A 20,790-nucleotide genomic window follows, 5' to 3' on the forward strand; every position below is an offset into this window, starting at 1 on the left:
TATAAAAATTATTCTCACTCTAATCTCATTATCTATTATCTTATGTATGGAAAAGATGTTAGTCCAGGCAAAATAAACTTGCATAATGTCTTTTATGTTTATAGAGTAATTAGTCATCAACTGTGATATGTGGACCAAGAAAAAACATTGATGTATTCTAAAAAATATTTATATCATAAATATTAGTGCTTTTACATTACTAACAGAAATTCTAATTTTTTTGTTGGTAAAATTAGAAGATAAAAACAACAATTAAAGTCTGAGGAAATAAATTTTCATGGCATCAGCTAACAACATATTGCTAAGGTCATGTAGCATTGATTCAATAATAGTAAATGTAGAAGAACTTAAGGCTCTCATCTTTACAAGATGATCTATGCAAATATTTCCCTCCCTCATAGTATGATGTAATATAATCATCAGTATTGTCCATCTTTTTTATTTCACATAGGTATTCTCGTACTAAAAGTATAGTTCATTTTACCTAGTAGTAAGTAGTTTCTATCCAATTAAAAATGGTTAATAATTCTTAAATTAAATTTTGATGTTTATGAACAATCAAAGTTTGGGTATTTATGAAACATGGTTTAATTGATTAGTCTCGATATAATTTTCAAGTTAAATGAAAATGGATATATTTGAGACATTAAGATTTTAAAAATGATAATGCACTTTTTTCTTAAACTTACCCTCGTTTTCTTGAATGAGAGTTACCAAATCACATATAAAAAAAGAAAAACAATCTTATAAATACTTTTATTAATAAGTTATATATGTTTTTTTATACTTCATATAAGTTATTTTATTATATATGAGAGGAATTTGTGGCCGTCATAAAAAATTCTGCTTAATTAGATTTCCTAAAAAACGGAGAAGCCTTTTTTCTGCTGAGCTCAGTTATTAATGGAGTCAAACTCATTCTGCGACTGATCATCTTCCAAATGTCCTTGTTTTGAATCCCACGTGTCCTCTTCTCACTCACATACCTGCTTTTGATCACTGCATTCTTGCCACATGTGCTCGCATATTCCCTATGGATAAAATCATAAAATCAGGTTATGGATTCTCTTTTATCATATATTAATTAAAAAACAAATTTCATAATAAACAGTTTGGTTGTATAGAAAATAAGAGAAAAGAAAAAAGGAGGAAAGAAAAGTCGTAGAAAATTTCATTTTCCACCTTTTGGTTCCAAAATTAAATAGGGAGAAAGGAAAAAATATGTATAAGTCCCACAAAAAAAATTTCTCCCTAAATTGGGAAGAAAATAAAGGAAAATCATCAAAAATTTTAAATTTGTCATTCATCATGAATTGAAAAAACAATAATCTAGATGAAAATAAATATAATATAAAAGTGATGATTAAAAATAAATTAGAAAGACGAAACACAAATATGTAGAAGTGTGATGATTAAAATATAAAAGTGATTGTCGAATATCAGTTATATTTTCTTCTAGACACAATATTGTGAAAACGATGCATGTAAAATGTTAATGATTTTCTTTGAATTTTATAAACAAATATTGTTATTGAATTTAGATTATATCTTACTTAAAAATATTAATTAATATTATTAAAAATAAATTATTTAGTTATGTAATTTAAAAATTAGATATCTACATAATTATATAAATATAATGAGGGCACTTATGTCATTTTCAATACATTATATATAAATCTGTTTTTCTTTTCTCTCACTTTCCTTCACTTTTCAATCATACCAAACAATAAAATTACCATGTCATATTCTACTACTCTTCTTTCCTTCAATTCTCTTTCCTTCCACTTTCTTTCCATATACTTTCATTTCAAAACCAAACATAATCTAAATGTGTCTCATAAGTATTTAATATAGCCAATTTTTTAATATTATTAGTGGAGATTGAGATAAAATGTATTTGTATGTCTAAGGTAGTACACATGAATTAATTTCATTACATAATAAAGTTTGATGGATAAGGAAGAAAAAAAAGATACATCGTGTAACTACTTATTATAAAATAATAGTTTAGATTTTTTTTTGTATAACTTTTTCAAAAAAAAAAAAAACTAAAATTTAATGTGATCAAATCATCATTTTTGCTATGGTGTTTTTTATATTACAATAGAGATTTTTATACCACTCGACCAACGTCTTATTGATTTTGCTATGATATTTTACATATTGACATGAATTTCTTATTATATTTAGGGTTTAACCCATGACTTTTTTATGTATTTGGAGAACTAACATGATCCTACATTAGTAGATTAATACTACGTGAAAGATCTTAGATTTTCACTATGATATAATAATAAAAAATACTTACTCACTTAACAAATATATTATATACAAGACGTTGATTTAGTGATATAAAGTTTATTAAATCTCACGATGTCCAAAATATTGTTTAATTTTTGATTGGGACATTTATCTAAAAGATCAGTCATATATCCTATAAAAAAATAATTCTTTATTTAAAAAGTGAGGATATATAATTGATAATACAAAAATGTTAACAGACATACTTAGTCGTCAAGCTAGGTCCTCACGTATTTATTCATTTTTAATTAAAGAAGTTATTTAAATAAAAAATTAATCTACATCCTTTGCATAGCCCATTTATAAACGTAAACCGTTCCGTTTTTATATCACTCTCCTTAACGCCGAGTTAACAATCTCTTGACTCTTCTATTCTCATTTCCAATGATATAAACATGCACCTTCCAATCGCCACCACTACCTCCATTTCCGCCGCCGTATCACCACCGTCAAATCCAACAACTCGGTAATCCATCATCCAAATTAACAAACCACACACACATACATATGCATATTTTCTGCTGCGTCTCCTCCATCTCCAACCACTCTTCTTCACTCAAAGCTCCTTTCGCCACCGACTTCTCCATGCCTCCATCATCACCAACCGTTAGATCCGAACACAGTCACAATCACAATAGTAACAGTAACAGTGAAGTGAAGATTAACGACCTTGTTGGGAACGGAATCTCAGGGATTCTGTACAAATGGGTGAACTGCGGCAAAGGATGGAGGCCTCGTTGGTTTGTGCTACAAGATGGAGTTCTCTCTTACTATAAGATTCAAGGACCTGGTAAAATCGTTGTTAATTCTGAAACCGTGAAAAACTCTAAGGTCATTGGCGAAGAATCATTGCGTATAATCTCTCGTAATAATGATTCTCATGATCATCACCATAACTTGCAGTTACATCGACGGAATCCCTCCGGTGAAATTCACCTCAAGGTTACTCCATTAATTCATATATTTGTTGATTTTATAATTTAATTTCAGTTATTAAAGTATAAATTCTCATCCTATTTATTTAAGTTTTAATTAGTAAATGTTTGCTTATTCGGTGTTATATAAGTACCTCTGTAACTGTGTATCTAACTGATCCAATATTTTTATTTTATTTTATTTTGAATGCAATATCAGTGCTGAGATTATTTTGTTCGTGTTTAAAAAACTTGTAATTATAATAAAATGATTTTCCTACTGTAAATGATCAAAATCAAACATGCACTTATCTTATTTTGTTTATTTGTTTAAAAGAACTTGTGATTAAAATAAAATTATTTTTCTACTGTAATTAATCAAAATCAAACATGCATTTATCATGCCCAATTTTAATATAGACTGTTAATATTATTATTCTTAATTTATGATTTTCAATGCAACAAGTGTGTTTGATTAGTTTATTTGGATTTGTGTAATCGTGTTCAGAACAACTTATAATTACATTCTTCCTGATTTCCAACAGAGTTTTGGGAAGAAAAGAAATGATATTTTTCCCTCTGAAACTAGTCAAAACCGAACATGCACTTATCATATTCAATTTTAATATTTAAAATCATTGATTTGGACATGTGGTAGCATGATAAGTATCTGAGACCACGAAATCCTTGTTTCTGTTTGCCTTGTGAGTCATGAATCATGTTCATTACATTTATCCATGTCTCTGTTATTTCACTAGAAGAGATCATTTACTGTAGGTTTCAACTATTGGTGAGAGCAAATCAGATGACAAGCGGTTTTCTATCTTCACTGGAATAAAGAGACTACACTTGAGGGCTGAGACTCGTGAAGATCGAGTAGCATGGGTCGAAGCCTTGCAAGCAGTGAAATATATGTTCCCCCGGATGTCCAACAGTGAACTGATGTCTCCAGTAGACCATGTTACCATTTCGACGGAGAAACTGAGGCATCGGCTTCTGGAAGAAGGCCTGAGTGAGGTTGCCATCCAGGATAGTGAGCAAATTATGAAAAACGAGTTCACAACCCTACAACACCAGCTTGTGCTGCTTAAGCAGAAGGAGTTGACCCTAGTTGATACTTTAAGACAATTAGAGGTACATTTAATGAAAAGTAGAAAACGTCATGTCAATCTAACAGCCTATTCAGGTTGAGTTTCTACTACTACACAAAAGGTACTCATTTGTAATGCTGCCTAGAATTCTCAGCAAGGAAGGAGGACCATGTCATGTCTTTCTCATTTTTATTTAAAAGGAATCAGAGGCTCTGATTCTTAATTGTGTTTGGGCATAGATATTCTATATAAAAAATGTATAGGTTGAAATGAGACACTGTGATGATATATATTTCTGAGTTGTGTTTATCTGTTTTGCTCTAAAAGTTTTAAACCAGCCAAAAGCTCTTGCTGAGGATCAACTAATAATAAAAACTCTATACGTAACTATGACTTGACTGTTCTTAAATTTTGTTTTCTCTAATAATCTCTTCCAATTTATAGCCCACAATCCACATATTAGCTAATATTTGGTAGATTTTAGTATCTTTGTAACAAATTATGCATGTATTTTGCAATTGTGCCTCCCCCAGTAAAATATATAGTTTCTTTTGTCCTGGCAGACAATGTGCAATTCGTGATGTTTTTGCATCATGGGTGAAGTGCTGAGCAGGTTGTGGATAGGTTTTTAATTGTTGCTGATCTTATCAATATTATTTTTAATTACATCTCTGATGTTGACCCACACCCCTTTATTGTTATCAGTAGAATGTTAGACTGTCTTTTGGTAAGGTTGTGTCCATAAATCTTAAAATCCATCCAACCAAGCTTTCATGGTTTCCCTTGGCCCTTGATTAACATGATGGTTTTCTTTGTTCATGGAGAGTTTCTTGTTTGATCTACTTTTTTGTCATTTCTTTTTATTTGTTGATTTATTGATTAAGATAAATTTTGTTTACATTGTGTAGTAGTAAAAGTTTATCTATATTATATTATTGTAGACAGAAAAGGTTGATCTGGAGAACACTGTTGTTGATGAGAGCCAAAGACAGTTGAATGATGAAGAGGTTTCTTCTAGATTAAGGCAGGAGAAATCTAATGGTGAGTGATCCATATGTTTAAGATCCTTAGTTTGCTTGATGTGCTAACGTTTAGCTTGCTTGGTTTTGGCTATGCATTTTCTTGAAATTAGAAATTTATAAGCACTTGCATGCCTGCATTATCTCTGATGCACTGATTTTTTTTCTGAAATCTATACATGGTCTTTCATATTCACTTTTTAATCCAGAAGCAAGTCCAAGTGAGTCTGAGTATGATAGTGAGAGAAATGATGCAGAAGAGGAAGAAACAGATGATGATGATGACAACCCCTTTTTTGACACTCGTGATTTTCTATCGTCCAGTTCTTATAAAAGTGAATGGGATGAGAATCTAGATGATGAAGGACTCTATGCAGTTGAATCGGATGAGGATCTCGATCCTTTGATTAGATCTGTTGGGACAAGCTATCCATATGTTAAGCGGCGTAAGAAATTGCCTGACCCTGTTGAAAAGGAGAAAGGTATCAGTCTTTGGTCAGTGATTAAGGATAATATTGGGAAGGATCTGACAAAAGTTTGCCTTCCTGTATATTTTAATGAGCCACTCTCCTCTCTGCAAAAGTGCTGTGAAGAAATGGAGTATTCATATCTACTGGACCGAGCGTATGAATGGGGAAGGAGGGTAAGTCTGGATTTGGCACCTAAGTTGATATTTTTCTGCCGTTTTTTGTGGTAGCATAATCTTTCATGCCTATATTAAGTCAAGAATGAGCATTGCAGTAGAATGATTACATTTGATATGAGAAAATGTCACACTTTGCTCAGTTTTTACTTACTGTTACTTCTTCAATTTTCTACTGAGTCCAATGTCCTAAATATTTAACTCATTGGAAATTCTATGCAGGGTAATAGCCTCATGAGGATTCTCAATGTTGCTGCTTTTGCTGTATCTGCCTACGCCTCGACTGAAGGGAGAATTTGCAAACCATTCAATCCATTGCTTGGGGAAACGTATGAGGCTGACTTTCCAGATAAAGGCCTTCGTTTTATCTCAGAGAAGGTTTAATCTAAACGTAGACATTGTGTTATTAATATCTGAAATTCTTTGCGTATTTCTACTATGCCCCAGTTTTCAAATTTTTAATATTTCTGCTTCCTTTCAGGTCAGTCATCACCCTATGATAGTTGCATGTCACTGTGAGGGTACAGGCTGGAAATTTTGGGGGGATAGCAACTTGAAGAGCAAATTTAGGGGACGATCTATTCAGCTTGATCCAGTTGGTATTTTGACATTGGAGTTTGATGATGGTGAAATATTTCAGTGGAGTAAGGTATATTTAACTGCTTCAACTGCAATGTCTCCAATGGCCAAAAGAAATGCTACATATTTGGATCAAAACTGAAATGGACTTGTTCTTTCAGGTTACTACATCAATATACAATCTCATATTGGGAAAGCTTTACTGTGATCACTATGGTACTATGTATATACAGGGAAATCGAGAACACTCGTGTAAACTGAAATTCAAGGAACAGTCAATAATTGATCGAAATCCTCACCAGGTGCTTTATATCTGTTTCATGGATTCCATCTTTCCAGATGTAACATAACCTTTCCTATAATAGTAACTTGCCTTTTCTCTGTTTATGGCATCATTACTTTAATCTAAAGACTTCATATGCACAGATTTCGTTTTAATGCACAGATGTTTATATAACATAACCTTTTCATTTTTTTGTTCTTTCCAGTACTTGGCAAGTTAACATTTGTTGCTAGCGTCTCTCTCTTGATGTGTTTAGCATGCCTTTTCAGGTTCAAGGCATTGTTCAGGATAGAAATGGGAAAACAGTCTCTACTATATTTGGGAAATGGGATGAAAGCATGCATTATGTTAGTGGAGAGCACAGTGGGAAGGGTAGAGGTTATGACTCTGTGTCAGAAACCCACCGTCTCTGGAAGCGGAGCAAGCCCCCGAAGTTTCCCACTAGATATAACTTCACTCGCTTTGCCATCACATTAAATGAACTTACCCCAGGATTGAAGGTCTGTTGTGTTAACTGCTGCTTTCTTTTGTATTGCCAATAGGTTTTTTTTTGTCTTTTTATAGAAAAAAGGTTTAAGGTATTAACCACTGTCATTTTTGCACATGGATGCTTGAATTGGAGTAACTTCAATACTTGCATCAGCATGTGAACACAGTGATCATTTCTATAACTTGGAAGAGCTACACTGGATAAAATGTTTTAATGTAACAAGAAGATCCAAAGAAAGGATCAAAGTAGTCATATCTTCATACTGTAAATGTTATTGTGTGTGTGCATTACATTTATTTCATATTGATCATCAATTTAATTTGTGAATAGGAAAAGCTGCCACCTACCGATTCCAGGTTAAGACCAGACCAAAGGCATTTGGAAAATGGGGAGTTTGACATGGCAAATTCAGAAAAGTTACGACTAGAGCAGCAGCAACGACAGGTAGCCCTTACCATTTCTGCTGTGTTTTTCTTTCTTTTGGCTACACTTGTAGGTTATACACTGAGAGGTGCGTGTAGTTTATTTGGCGCTTTCATATCTTGCTAAGTTTGATGAAATCTGATTATCACTGAATGTCCAATACTTACATCCCATCTACCCTCGCATGTGTTTGGATAAATTTCCGATGTCTCTCCTTCTGGACAGGCAAGATTGATATAAATTCTATAATTTAGTATATATTAATGTGATGCAGCCCAATACATGTCTGGATAGCATTTTGTACATTTGTTATTTTCTAAATACTTCCTTCAAATTTTCCATTTTTGTAATTGTTTATCCCTTGTTTATTTTAATTCTAGTTAATTTTTCCTTTTATTGTAAAAATGGGAATGAAAGATGCTTTTGTGCTCAAGGACATCAGTATGAGAATGCCCTTGGTCCATGGAATTGTTAGCGTTAGGGTGTAGATTTTGTTCAGTTGAAAAAGGACATTTTAATATATTGCATACAGAGCAATTTTTATCAGTGATTCCAGTCATAGACAATTTTTTCTTTATCGGTTTGACTGTATGATCATTAGATGGCACACAGTAGGATTGATTTTTTTGTGTTAACATCGAGTATCTGATCGAATGGATAACGAACTAATCTGCCGGATTGAATTTTTGAATACATATTAGATAAGACCAGAAATTCTTCAATCAGTGCCTTTACACGGAGGAAATTGGAGTAACTAATATGCTTATCATGTTGCACATTTATTTTCCAAGTAAACATTATTTTTTTATGGTTGTAAATTGATGTAAATATGCGATTATAATTGTTTGAATGGGATTCAGGCTCGGAAGATGCAAGAAAGCGGTTGGAAACCACGATGGTTTGGTAGGGATGATGCAAGTGGTTCGTACCGTTACTTAGGAGGGTATTGGGAGTCCCGAGAACAACGAAACTGGGACTCATGTCCTGACATCTTTGGCCAACTTCCTTCTGATCAAGGTCAACTTACATTTTAGTTTCACTTTTTTTTACTCCCATTTTCTTAGCACCCCATGATATTCCCAACAGCCAATCATATATAAATTTGAGCACGTAATAATTTAATTATTTCCCTTCTAAGTCTCTTTTGATATATGCATTTTTGTTATAAAAGGACTAAATGTTTCAGTTTTTTTTCTTTTTTGTATTTGTTATAAAATAACAGTAATGTTGCTTTTTTCGCTTAATGAAACAGATAAATAAGAATAGATTTGAATTGCTACAAAGGTAATTAAAAAGAAAAGGAGGTAATAGTCTTCTGCTGAGTTTGTTTTGCATAGGTGTTACGTGGAAATACATATAAAAACAACTACATTACGTGCATCATAAATACTTTTTCATGTTGCTGAAGAAAAGAAAACACTACTGACGAATATCTCTGCTATTAAGACACCTCAAAAAATTCCAAGTCCAATCTTTAATTGGAGTAAATATAACTATTGATCAAAAAAATTATTAAGATTTTAACAACTTCATAATTTGTTTTACATATCTATACATTTTATCACAACCCTAATGGCTCCTAACTCCTTCTCACAAAGCTGCGTTACTTGATTCTTAGAAAAGGTCTGAGTGCTAAACACACTTGAAAAGTTGAAAGCAAACTATCTTTTTTTGGTACATTGGAACATGATAAACTGAGCAATATTCCCAGTCGGGTATTCTTCAAATAAATAAGGTGATTAGGTGAAATATTACAAGTGTTTTTTGGACCTGTGTTGAACCTATTATTCTTGGGAGTCTAAATACATAAGTTTTGGGCCTCAAATTATTAGAACTGAATTGAATAGAATATGATAACTTTCTAATTGATTAGATCTATAAACCTAGTAGTTAAATTTATTATTATTTCTCTGTTGTTTAATATATAAGGGTGGACATCCCAAAAGAAATTATGTGCAATCATGCTACGAAATTTATTAAATAAATAATTAGATATTAGAGATATACTAAACACATAAGATGATACGAGTTACATATTAACATAAAATAAAAACTGAATCCCATTTAATCTAAAAACAAGAAGTTATTATCCTATATATGCTCTTTCAACATATAGTTCCGGCCTAGTGGTAGTTGAACCATAAAGGGTCAGGTGCCTCCAATTTGATCCTATTGTCACAAACTGGTTACCATATTCTACAGTAGCTTTGTGTACTTCGCTACCTTGTGGTCCTATATCACATTTCTTCATTTTGGGAAAAGTTGAAATGGACGTTAGTTTTGTGCTGTATCTCTAATTGGAAGAAAAATCTGAAGGGGTGGTTGTTTTCACTTTGTGACCAATTTGGAAAGCAAGAATTGGCCATATTTTCTCTAAATTTAGGACCCACATACCCATGAAAGTTCAAATCCAATTTGTTGAGTTTATACTTTCTAATCCTTTTAAAAGTATATTTCTATTTTCTAACATCCATTAATTGCCTGAAATTATGGTATGCATTAATACAAAAAGAAAAGTTTGGTGATCGTTGTTTACCTTAGCCACCTTAATTTAATGTGTGCTTCTAGCAAGTAGTTATTTTCATGACATTATTACATCATGTCCCGGTCATGTTTGGTTTATGGTATCTGTTTTCATTAATAACCAAAACTGTTTATCTTTTGGTTTTTTATGAATTCGTAAAATGAAACATTATGTTAGAAATGTTTCTTTGTATGGAACACAATGTTGAGAAATTTATCCTAAGTCTACCTGTCAAACAAAGATGTGTAGCCATATATGTTTCCATCACAATGGACTTGTTTCTTTCAAATTCCAAGTGAGCCCTTGTAGGATAGCTGAATGTATGTGTTGTTGTTTTCAGATTCTTCATCAAAATTGATTGAGATTTTGAATTTTGATCTACTAGTGATCATGTCTTCGAATAGTAAATTTTCCTTCCTACATTTTTTCTCGCTTTTTTCGAATTTTATCACTTTCTTTTAAGAATTTATATATCGTCAATTTTTTCTTCAGTTCAATACATATGGAGTGGTAAAAACATATCTTCAATATAAAAAACTTTCCTGCTTAATTTGTTGGGGTGAAAATATAACATTCCTTCATCTAAGAAAATGAAGAAAAAAAATGGTTAAGTTAACATCTAAAAGTTTAAGGATTTAATTTTATTTATTTGCTAAATTTAACAAATATTATCATCCAATTACACTATTATGCTATTAAAGATATTTAGTCCGACAATGACATCTAAAAATTACTCATATTGTATTATGTGTTTAATGTTGCAAAAACTATCTTGACCTATGGTCCATCAAAATTGAACCCAACTTATAATAATCAAAGTAGTTTTCAAACTTCAAAGCATTCAACTAGTTGTTATGCATGAGAGGGAATCTCAACAATAGTCTTGTGGTATTGACTTATGAGTGAGCAGTCGAAAAATATATATTAGATATTAATTTTATGATAAATTTAATATTTGACGATTCATCTTTTAGATATTATAGCTTAAAAAAATTTGAAATGTGTATATTAGCAGAAATTATCTATTCTACTATACTTTATTGTATCTTTGTTACTTCTTAATCATATTTTACCATATGTCTAATTATTATGGTGAAGATCACGATTTACATAATGATCCAGGAGCAATTAATAATTTCACTTTTTATTCTTAATAGTCATATTGTTAATAAAGCTACACGAAAATCCGATTACAATATCTTCATAAGTTCACCATTCTGCCAATCCATTCAAAACTTTGCATGTGAAAAAAAAACAAGTTCACCATTATAAGTATTCATCTGAAAAATGATGAATCGGATCCAAGAAAAATCTGCATTCAATTCATGAAAGATTTCACGAAAACATTTCGTGCAACCTAATGATTTTATGAGCAATGATATTTCTCGTATAATTATAATTTACAATATGTTATTTCTATTTTTAATATCTTAACTAATAATTTAAAAAAATTCCATTAACAAGACCCAAATTTTATTGGAGCAAGTTTATCAAAGCAACATAATTATTTTATCTAGTTCTTTTACTTTTGGATGAAAAGCTGCAGAAAATAATGGTTTGACGTGTGATAGGGATTGGGTGGAAGTGGTGTAAAGTGGGAGAGTGAGTGATTGAACAGCTTCACCCACTTCCATTTTCCAATTCCAATGGAATGGAAATAGCAACCACTGTCTCTAGTGTTGTCATACAGAACTATTGTTTTGTAATGTCAATCCCACTTTTTATTACAATTTCAATTCCATTTTCTAAAATATATTATAGCCTTTTTTGTATCTTTGTAACTTCTTTCATTCCTTATGTAAATTCAATATTTTTTTTATGTATATGAATGATATAAGTATGAAGTTAATTATTAAATATCAGTAATTAGTTGAATAAAAATTATGTGGATAAAATATTGCAAATTTAATCAGTTTTATCATATTAAAACTAGGGAAAAAATCAACAAGACTCAAATAATATATACAAAGAAGGAGATGAGAATATAGACAACAATGGGTCTGGTTGGATCCGAGTAGTGCATTACCCGGATCCGTTCCGTTGCTTCATTTTTGGATCCAGACGCACCCCGGACCATGTTGATACCCACGGCTCCTTGGGTACCCAGCAGATCTGCGTACACACAAATTAAAAAACATTAAAAAAAATCAATAATTATGTAAATTTGTATTTGTTTACAATCTTATATGTTATTTAGGTAATCAACAAGAGAAAAAATTATAAAAAAATAAATTAAAGTTCTTAACACATTTTAAATTAACTATTTCAACATTATGACGTAAAATTGATTTAATAAGAATTGTTCAATCAATATAATATTCTATTATATTACACATATCAATTAACAACATAATATCACATCACTACTCAACAATGTAACATATTGTTTAACACCATATAAATTGTATTTATGAATTAAAAATATAACATTATGGATTACCAACATATATATATATGGATCCACATATTCCACATCTTAGGTTTAATCATCAATTTTAGGGAAATATGATGGTATAGATCTACTCACTAATTCAAACCATTGGATTTCCTTAGAATTGATGGCTAAGATGTGGAGTAAGTTATTTAAACTTACTCATGAAGTAAGTGAATCTCCTCAAATATATATAAATATGTATGTATGTATATATATATATATATATGAAGGAATGGCGGGTCCGGGCACCCATGGATATGAGTATCTCATTACTCGGACCCAGACTCATCCAATGGTGGGTCTTAAAATCTCGGGTTTCATTACTCACAGGTCCAAAAGCACAGACCCACCCGACCCATTGCAGGTATTTTTGGCAGGTACCCACAGATTCGGGTACCTATTACCATCCCTATATGAGAATTTGGCTCATTAAAATGATCATGAAGTTTCTTAATTTTCATATCCACATTATAATAAAATAATTTAACACAATAATAGTTATTTGTTTTTCATGAAACATGTCATGTTTTTAAGAGGAAAAAATTGGAGCTTATAGAGTTATAAGTGGTATACATATTTATGTAACATATCAGTTCTGGCTTGCGACCGCCTAAACTCATGAATATACTGAGTGTGACACCCACAAACTTAAATACTCCTACATTATTTTATTCCAACAAAGGGGAGCTTCCCGCGAGTCGAACCCGTGACCTCAAGAATAAATAGTCATTTTACTCATAACCTCAGGAATAATGATTTTTTTTTGTAACACCTCATTTCTGACATGCGACCTTCCAGACCCATGAATATACTGAGTGTGTCACTCTCAAGCTTAAATACTCCGTGCAATATTTTATTCCCCACAAAGGGGAGCCTTCCGCGACTCGAACCCGTGGCCTCGGGGATAAATAGTAGCTTAATGGTAGCGATATAGTGACTATTTATCCCTGAGGTCGCGAGTTTGAGTCGCGAAAGACTCCCCTTTATAGGGAATAAAATACTGCAAGGAGTATTTAAGCTTGGATTGACACCTTTCATTCTTGAATATAAGAATGAAAATATTCGTATTAAATAAATATTTGACAATTCACCTTAGGTTACATACTTTCTTCGTATAAGTTGGGGGTACACATCTGTTGTCCCACAAGTTGTGTCACTGCATGTGCCATCAATTGTGATTGGTCTAGAAAATAATTAACTATTAATTTTTTAACTTAAATAGATTTTTTCAACCAATGACAGACTAGTGACACATGTAGTGGCACAACTTGTGGACATATATGCTCCCATAGCGCGTTTCTCTTTCCAAGTTGGGAAGACAACCAATGTCTAACTATTTCATAATTAATAAATTTCCTTAAATCCATTTGTCTCAGAAATTTGGTATGGAATTGGAGTTTAAAATTCAATTTGGGCCTTCACATTATTTAAACTTCGAAATTGCTATGGTTAACATGTTGAGGATTATTTATTAAGTAAAGAAAATTGATTTCCGCCAACATATTAATGGGTTAAATTATTTACTAACTTGCTCTATTTAAAATAGTGCCGCAAAAATTATGCAAATATATTATGAATAATGACGGCGACACTGGTCGTTTCTAAGTTTATGCTACACTTCAAAGATCCTAGATTTCTGTATTTCTCACGTTTCTCCAAAAAAATTTGGTAAAACTAAGCCCTTGTCTTCTGTTAATTGGAGTAAATTTTGTATTTTTTATTAATTTCGGGTTCACTTCTAGTTACTTTATTAGTTATTTCTTCATCATACATACTACATAGTACTATCAATATGCAGCACAGTGTAACTCAAAGTTGTAGCTGAAATATATTAGTAAAAAAATTACATTAATAACTAGATGTTCATTATATTATTGGGCTTGAAATGAAATAAAATAATATAATATAATACTACGTATTTATGTATTTATTAAATTTAAGAACTGCCCGGTCAATGGGATTTAAATTGGATTTTGAATTATAATAATTCTACTTCTTATTTCTTAATTCAGCCCAAACAGAGTTATAATTTTTTTAAATAATTGCAATTCCACGCGTCAATCCAATAGTTGTTGTGCATGCCTTCAAAGGAATCGTCTCTACCAAATAATTCTAAGTACTTTATTAATTTTTATTTCTTAAACAAAATTATTATACCAACTTTATTTTATCAATTGTGCCACCCTATTAATATAGTAAATAGTGATGTTTGCAATACTTCTAATTTTAAGTAGTATTTATTAATGTTTGCAGTACTTCTAACCAATTTATAAAGTGAAAACTATGTAAAGAAAATGTTAAAATTGTTTATTAAAACTAGATGTGGTTTTACGTAAGATGACGCAAAGTGTGATATATACACATCCCAAGATGATAGATTAGCCAACCACAAACATATGAATTTGGTGTAAAAAAGAGAGAATGAATGCGACGTCTCTATCTCTCTCTGTAATCAATCTTTTCTAGATTTCTAGCATTATGGGACACAGAGCCCACCCATGCTATCCACATCACCTAACATTCTATTCCAAAATATATATATTCATACCTTTAAATTGATTAAATTTCCTCCACATATAATTTACTTTGCACATGTATTTATAATAATTTCATAAGGATTTGAATTTCTATTCAGTATAGTTGAATAAGTAAATTATATATTAATTATGTATCATATCATATTTAAAGTTTTAAATTAGTTATTTATTTCATCGGTATAATTTTATCTTATTATATTTAAAATTAATTATTTCATTTTTCTTTATTAAGAGGCTACAAAATGAGGAAACAAATCAAACTCCTCTAAATACAATTACATTTGTGTCCATTTTATTCATGATTGGATTTCAATTTTATTCTTACAACTAAAAAGAAGAAGAAAAAGTTATGTCTTCAATATCAGAGAAGATCATAATATTCCCTGTGAAGCATGGACAAAAATCACTAAAAATTAGCACAAAACTTTGGTGTAAACAATTCTGATTTAAATCACAAAACTGGTGTAACCAAAGGAAACCTTAAAATGTAGTTTAGTTCAATTTTGCGGTTCATTTTCACAATTTAGTTTGATAAGTTTTGTAAGGAACTATTTATTTTCGACTTGTTCATGGTTTTAAAAATTTACGAACCATTAAAATCCGGCCGCATATTAGAAAAATATATACTACAGAATAATGTTATAATATTGTTTGAATTTTTCGGTCAATTTTGTGCCTTAAATCATCAATTTTATTGCATTGTAGTGATATATATATTACTAAATTATTATTTTAATGTTATATATATATTACTACTTACTAAATTATTATGTATGTGCTACTTTCCTATAATCTTGATGATTTAAAACATATTTTCTAGCTTTAATGTTATTGAGTTTGAAACTAACATATAATATACATTGTTACACATGTATTGTTACATATGTTACTCATTGTGAATATAATATAATATAGAGTAAATTACACTGACACCCCCGAGTTTTGGCAAAATTACATAAACCACTCCTCAATTTTCTACACCTACACAAACCCCCTAATTATTATACTTTCATTACACGGACCACCCCGACATGAGAAATAAGTGAAAAATTTTAAACAAAAAATGTGATAAATGTAAATAAGTTAAACAAAATATAATATATTGTGGAGACAAGTCCAAATAATATATGAGTCGATACCTCTTTATTATTTTTTTTCTTTATGATATAGTATAAGAGCAATTTAAACAACATCTCTTTAAAATTGTTGATGCATTTTGTAATAAAAATAATAAGATACATTGATTTGTATATTATTTAGATTTTTCCTCATAATATGCGATGTTTTATTTAACTTAATTGCATTTATCACATTTTTTATTTAAAAAATTACACTTATTTCTCACGTCGGGTTGTCAGTGTAATGAAAGTATAAAAAATATGAGAGATTTGTGTCACTATTCTATATATTACTAAAAAGGGTGAGTAGCGGTTCTCATATAAAAATTGTGAGAACAATAGATCTAAACCTTACAAATAATCATAGATGGTTATGATTAAAAATTAGTTATTGGTGACATGATAATCATGTGTATGTATATTTTAATCTTAACCATTCAATCAAGATCTAGTAGTTCATACTAAGTGTTCTCATTTCTAACAATAACGCATTGTTCTCACGTGAATACCTCATTGTTACTAAATTGTTATGTATATTATCAATCATAAATTATATTTTTACATATGCTATTAATATATATATAGATATTACTAATTATTATAATATTATGTATCTAGTCATTCATTTTAATTTTCGTCTTAAATTTTATTTCATTGTTAGCTTTCTACTCTAAATTTGTGTTCAGGCTTTTTTACAATTTTTATAATAAAAATATAGAAATCATTAAATTGAAAATAACAAGAAGTAATTTTTGTAATGCCCCGCAAATCATTTCATAATTACTATATTTAATATCTTGGAAAATGGATAAATATTTTTTCTTTTATGTAACATATAACTTACAAATCATTTTTTCCATTTTATATATTCTCTTTCAAGACATCACATTTTCAAACATTTGCGGAAATAATTTCTTAATACTTAAAATATAATTGAATGAAATACAATTCTTTTCTGAATATTTCTCATTAATCAGTTCCTAAATTTGTAATACGTATATCATGGTTTATAAAATACAATGCGAAGTCTATTCTTCGCCCTAACAAAGACTAAAAATACAAATAAAATAATATTGGGGGCGTTGGCATTACGAAAGTATCCTATATTAGTTCCCTATCAAAAGAAAGAAAAGAGCTCCAAGACTAGCCGTGCACTAGAAACCTCACTCGGGTCTTCCTCGATCTTCATGTCTGAAGAGATCTTATGACATCCACCGAGTCCTCTATGCAAATTAACTCTATACAGTCATCGTCCTCGTCCTCCACCACCTCATATGCTGCCCAATCCATCGAAAGGTCTGGGGTGTACCCCCTAGGCCCTGATGTAGTAATCATGCCTCCTCCTCCCGTCCCTCTTAGCGTTGAGTCAGTAGATGAAAATCTCGGTTGGGGCCAGGTCCTAACAACATTCAATCTGCCTCGTGCCTCAGCTAGTGCGGATGAACCGGCAGGTATGGACCTTCGCTCTGGTAGAGTGAACGATGCTTCCCGAACTGCGTAATATATCGGGAGATGCAACACAAAGCCATCACATACGTGATCCAATTCCATGTCATAGAGCTCGATGTAGGTGTATTTGTTTCCTTCATCGCTCCATGCCCTATCCTGGGACATATTAAAGCGGTAGCCCCTGATCATCGTCGATAGTCCATCTAAACATGAATGTATAAGAGTACACCAAAAAGAAAGAAAGAGAGGGAGTAAAACATCTAATGAAAAACTTATCATTGACGTCGTGAAATTACATAGAATATCACCCCAAGACAAAGAGCAAGTACATATATATCATATGATCATACACACATTATTAATGATGAAAGAAGTATAAAACTTATGATTTTAGAATAAATATCGATAAATATTATGTATGCATGCTATGTATATGTCCACTATCCTTACACCATTATCTTCCAAATAACTATTCGGAAATAACCGAGTGTGCAGGTCCCATAACAAGCCGATTTGATCGCACCAAAAATTAATTCTCACAAGGATATATATATGATCGATCTATTCCAACGGAACTGTCCATTTTAGGAAGGTATCGTACCAAACACTTTTTGGGTATCCCATCTCTCTCATCGATCCTGATTGCAAGAAGGAGGTTGTTAGAGATCGTCTAGTTTGCACTGTGAGGAGTATCCGATCCAACCGAATACCTCATCCAGGAATACACGAGACTCGTCTCACTTAGACTCTCCCTCAAGACTTTGCTGACGAATCACCGTCATCGCCGTCCCTCTCAACATCTTAGGGCTCGTTCGTCTCCCGTAGATTTCCTCTCCACTATTTCATTATTCACAATGAATATGCACACTAACCGAAGTTAGCAAATTAAATATTTTAATCCATATTTTATAACGATATGTCCATCCTAAGACATCTCCCATCGGGAATGATTCTAGTGAGACTCGATCTTAACATTTAAACCATGAGGAATAAACCTCATCACCACTACGAACCATCGCTGAATCACCCTAGACGGCTCTCAAGCCAAGCCTCTTACGGTCAGATGATCTTGCTGCATAGGCATATAATACTTCTCAGCACCACTATGAACCATTGTTGAATCATCTTTGATGGCTCTCAAGTCAAGCCTCTTACGGTCAGGCAATCTCGCTATATGGGCATGATATAACACTTGCGAGCCTCGTCCTTAACCATGCAAATCTTTACATACATCATTTTAGATATGACAACTCTTATTTATATCATTTCCAATAATTTCATATAATTATTCATTTTTACAACATTTACTTATTGAAAGAACATTATCTCCAATAAAGGTGTTTTAGGTTTTATTGAATAGGATTGGAAGTGAATGAATTCTTGATGGCAAAAATGTCATTAGACTCTCTTGTTTGTATGGAGCCATCTCGCTCAAGCGAGAGCTGTCTTGCTCAAGCGAGGGAATCACCATTTTTATAAGGCACTTGTGACTTGAGCGAGAGCTGTCTCGCTTATGCAAGAAAATAACCAGTTTTCTTTGTGCATATTTCAACTCGGGCGAGAGCTGTCTCTCCGAGGCGAGAAAACCCATTTTCTATAGACATTTATTGCTCAAGCGCGAGCTGTCTCGCTCAAGCGAGAAAAGCCTAAAACTTTGTTAAATTTCTTTTCTGAAAAATACATAGAGATGAGTTATGAACAAACTTGGTATATATTTTGACTAGAAATAATATTTAGAAGCCAACAGATAAATCAGAATTCAATTCCGAGTTACGAAACTAAAAAAATGGGCGAAAACTCGATAAAACGACCAGAAATCGTCTCGGAAAATTTTATTCTCCAAAAATCTTGAAAAAATAAGGAAAGCAATAATATTATAATACAAGACTAAAACTCAACTGAGGTTTAGCTTAAAACTTAACTGAGGTTTAGCCTAAAACATTACTAATTAATTTCTATATTTAATTCATTGACAATTAATTATTTCATTAAACGTGATCGGAAAAACATGATGTTACAATTTTGATGATTTTATAATTTTATAAAATCAAATAATTATTTTTATTTATTCATGGGTATTATTGCAATTCTTGTGTGACAACCACGTTACTTTATTGCTATGCATTGCAAATCAATGGCTGCCATATGTTAAAGTTATTGCTTTGTTCACCCAACCCATTGTTTGTCATGTGGTGGAGTCCTTCTAAAAGATTTTTAGACTACTTTATTTTTATCTTATTTATTTATTTGTTTGTTTGTTTTTGAAATGATTATAATTACTAAATAATCCATTCCTTTATAGTTTTTTGTTTAAATCATTTAATAGTGTTAAATAATTTATTAATTCCTATATCATATCAATATTTTTGTAAGTAGTTATGATTGAATAAATAAATAATTGTAATAATTATAATTAAAAAATTTTAAAAATACTAAGTACTTTTAAATATTTTAAATTGTTTGACATTTTTTTTGAAATTTTAATAGTTTGGTTATAACTCGTATTGTCTCTTCCTTTATATTCAAAATGAATAATCGATCTATGATCAATGTCGTCTCTTGGCTATTGATGTCATGTTAAAAATAACTAATTAATCTTAAATGTAATTTTAATCACTTAATAATTTAAATCATTTTAATAGTCCAATGACTCTTGTTTCTTCCTTCTTGCACAAACATGAAGTCGATTTATGGCCAATACTAATTACATTGAAAAATTTAAAAATAATAATATTTTAATCACTTATTTAATGAAATTTTAATAGTCTTTCATAGCTCTTGTCATATCTTCTTTTGAGTTCAAAGTGAAAAGTCGGTCTGCGACTAATATAATCTATTTACTATTAGTTTCATTTATTTTAAACAAATTATTATTATTTTTAATTATAAAATTTAATAGGATCTTAATAACCCATTCATGGCTTATGTTGTTTATCCCTTGTTGCTCAAAGCAAGAAGTCTATCAACATACAATGTCATTCT

At 31.1% G+C, this 20,790-nt stretch overlaps 1 protein-coding gene across 2 annotated transcripts; it reads left to right on the forward strand.

Annotated features, from left to right (window-relative positions):
- On the forward strand, positions 2,613 to 8,883 carry LOC109357204 (oxysterol-binding protein-related protein 1C-like). 2 transcript variants are annotated; one of them, XM_019600990.1, is made up of 10 exons: positions 2,613 to 3,246; positions 3,996 to 4,352; positions 5,251 to 5,350; positions 5,541 to 5,971; positions 6,194 to 6,349; positions 6,453 to 6,620; positions 6,712 to 6,852; positions 7,103 to 7,333; positions 7,654 to 7,767; positions 8,607 to 8,883. In XM_019600990.1, exons 1-10 carry the CDS (start codon positions 2,812 to 2,814, stop codon positions 8,778 to 8,780), a joined length of 2,307 nt encoding a protein of 768 aa, XP_019456535.1. In that variant the 5' UTR covers positions 2,613 to 2,811; the 3' UTR covers positions 8,781 to 8,883. The 2 variants fall into 2 exon arrangements, with proteins under 2 accessions (XP_019456535.1, XP_019456534.1); XM_019600989.1 differs by having other exon boundaries at positions 2,614 to 3,246; positions 5,538 to 5,971.

Source organism: Lupinus angustifolius, chromosome LG09 (genome assembly GCF_001865875.1).
Source record: "Lupinus angustifolius cultivar Tanjil chromosome LG09, LupAngTanjil_v1.0, whole genome shotgun sequence".
NCBI classification, from domain to species: domain Eukaryota; kingdom Viridiplantae; phylum Streptophyta; class Magnoliopsida; order Fabales; family Fabaceae; genus Lupinus; species Lupinus angustifolius.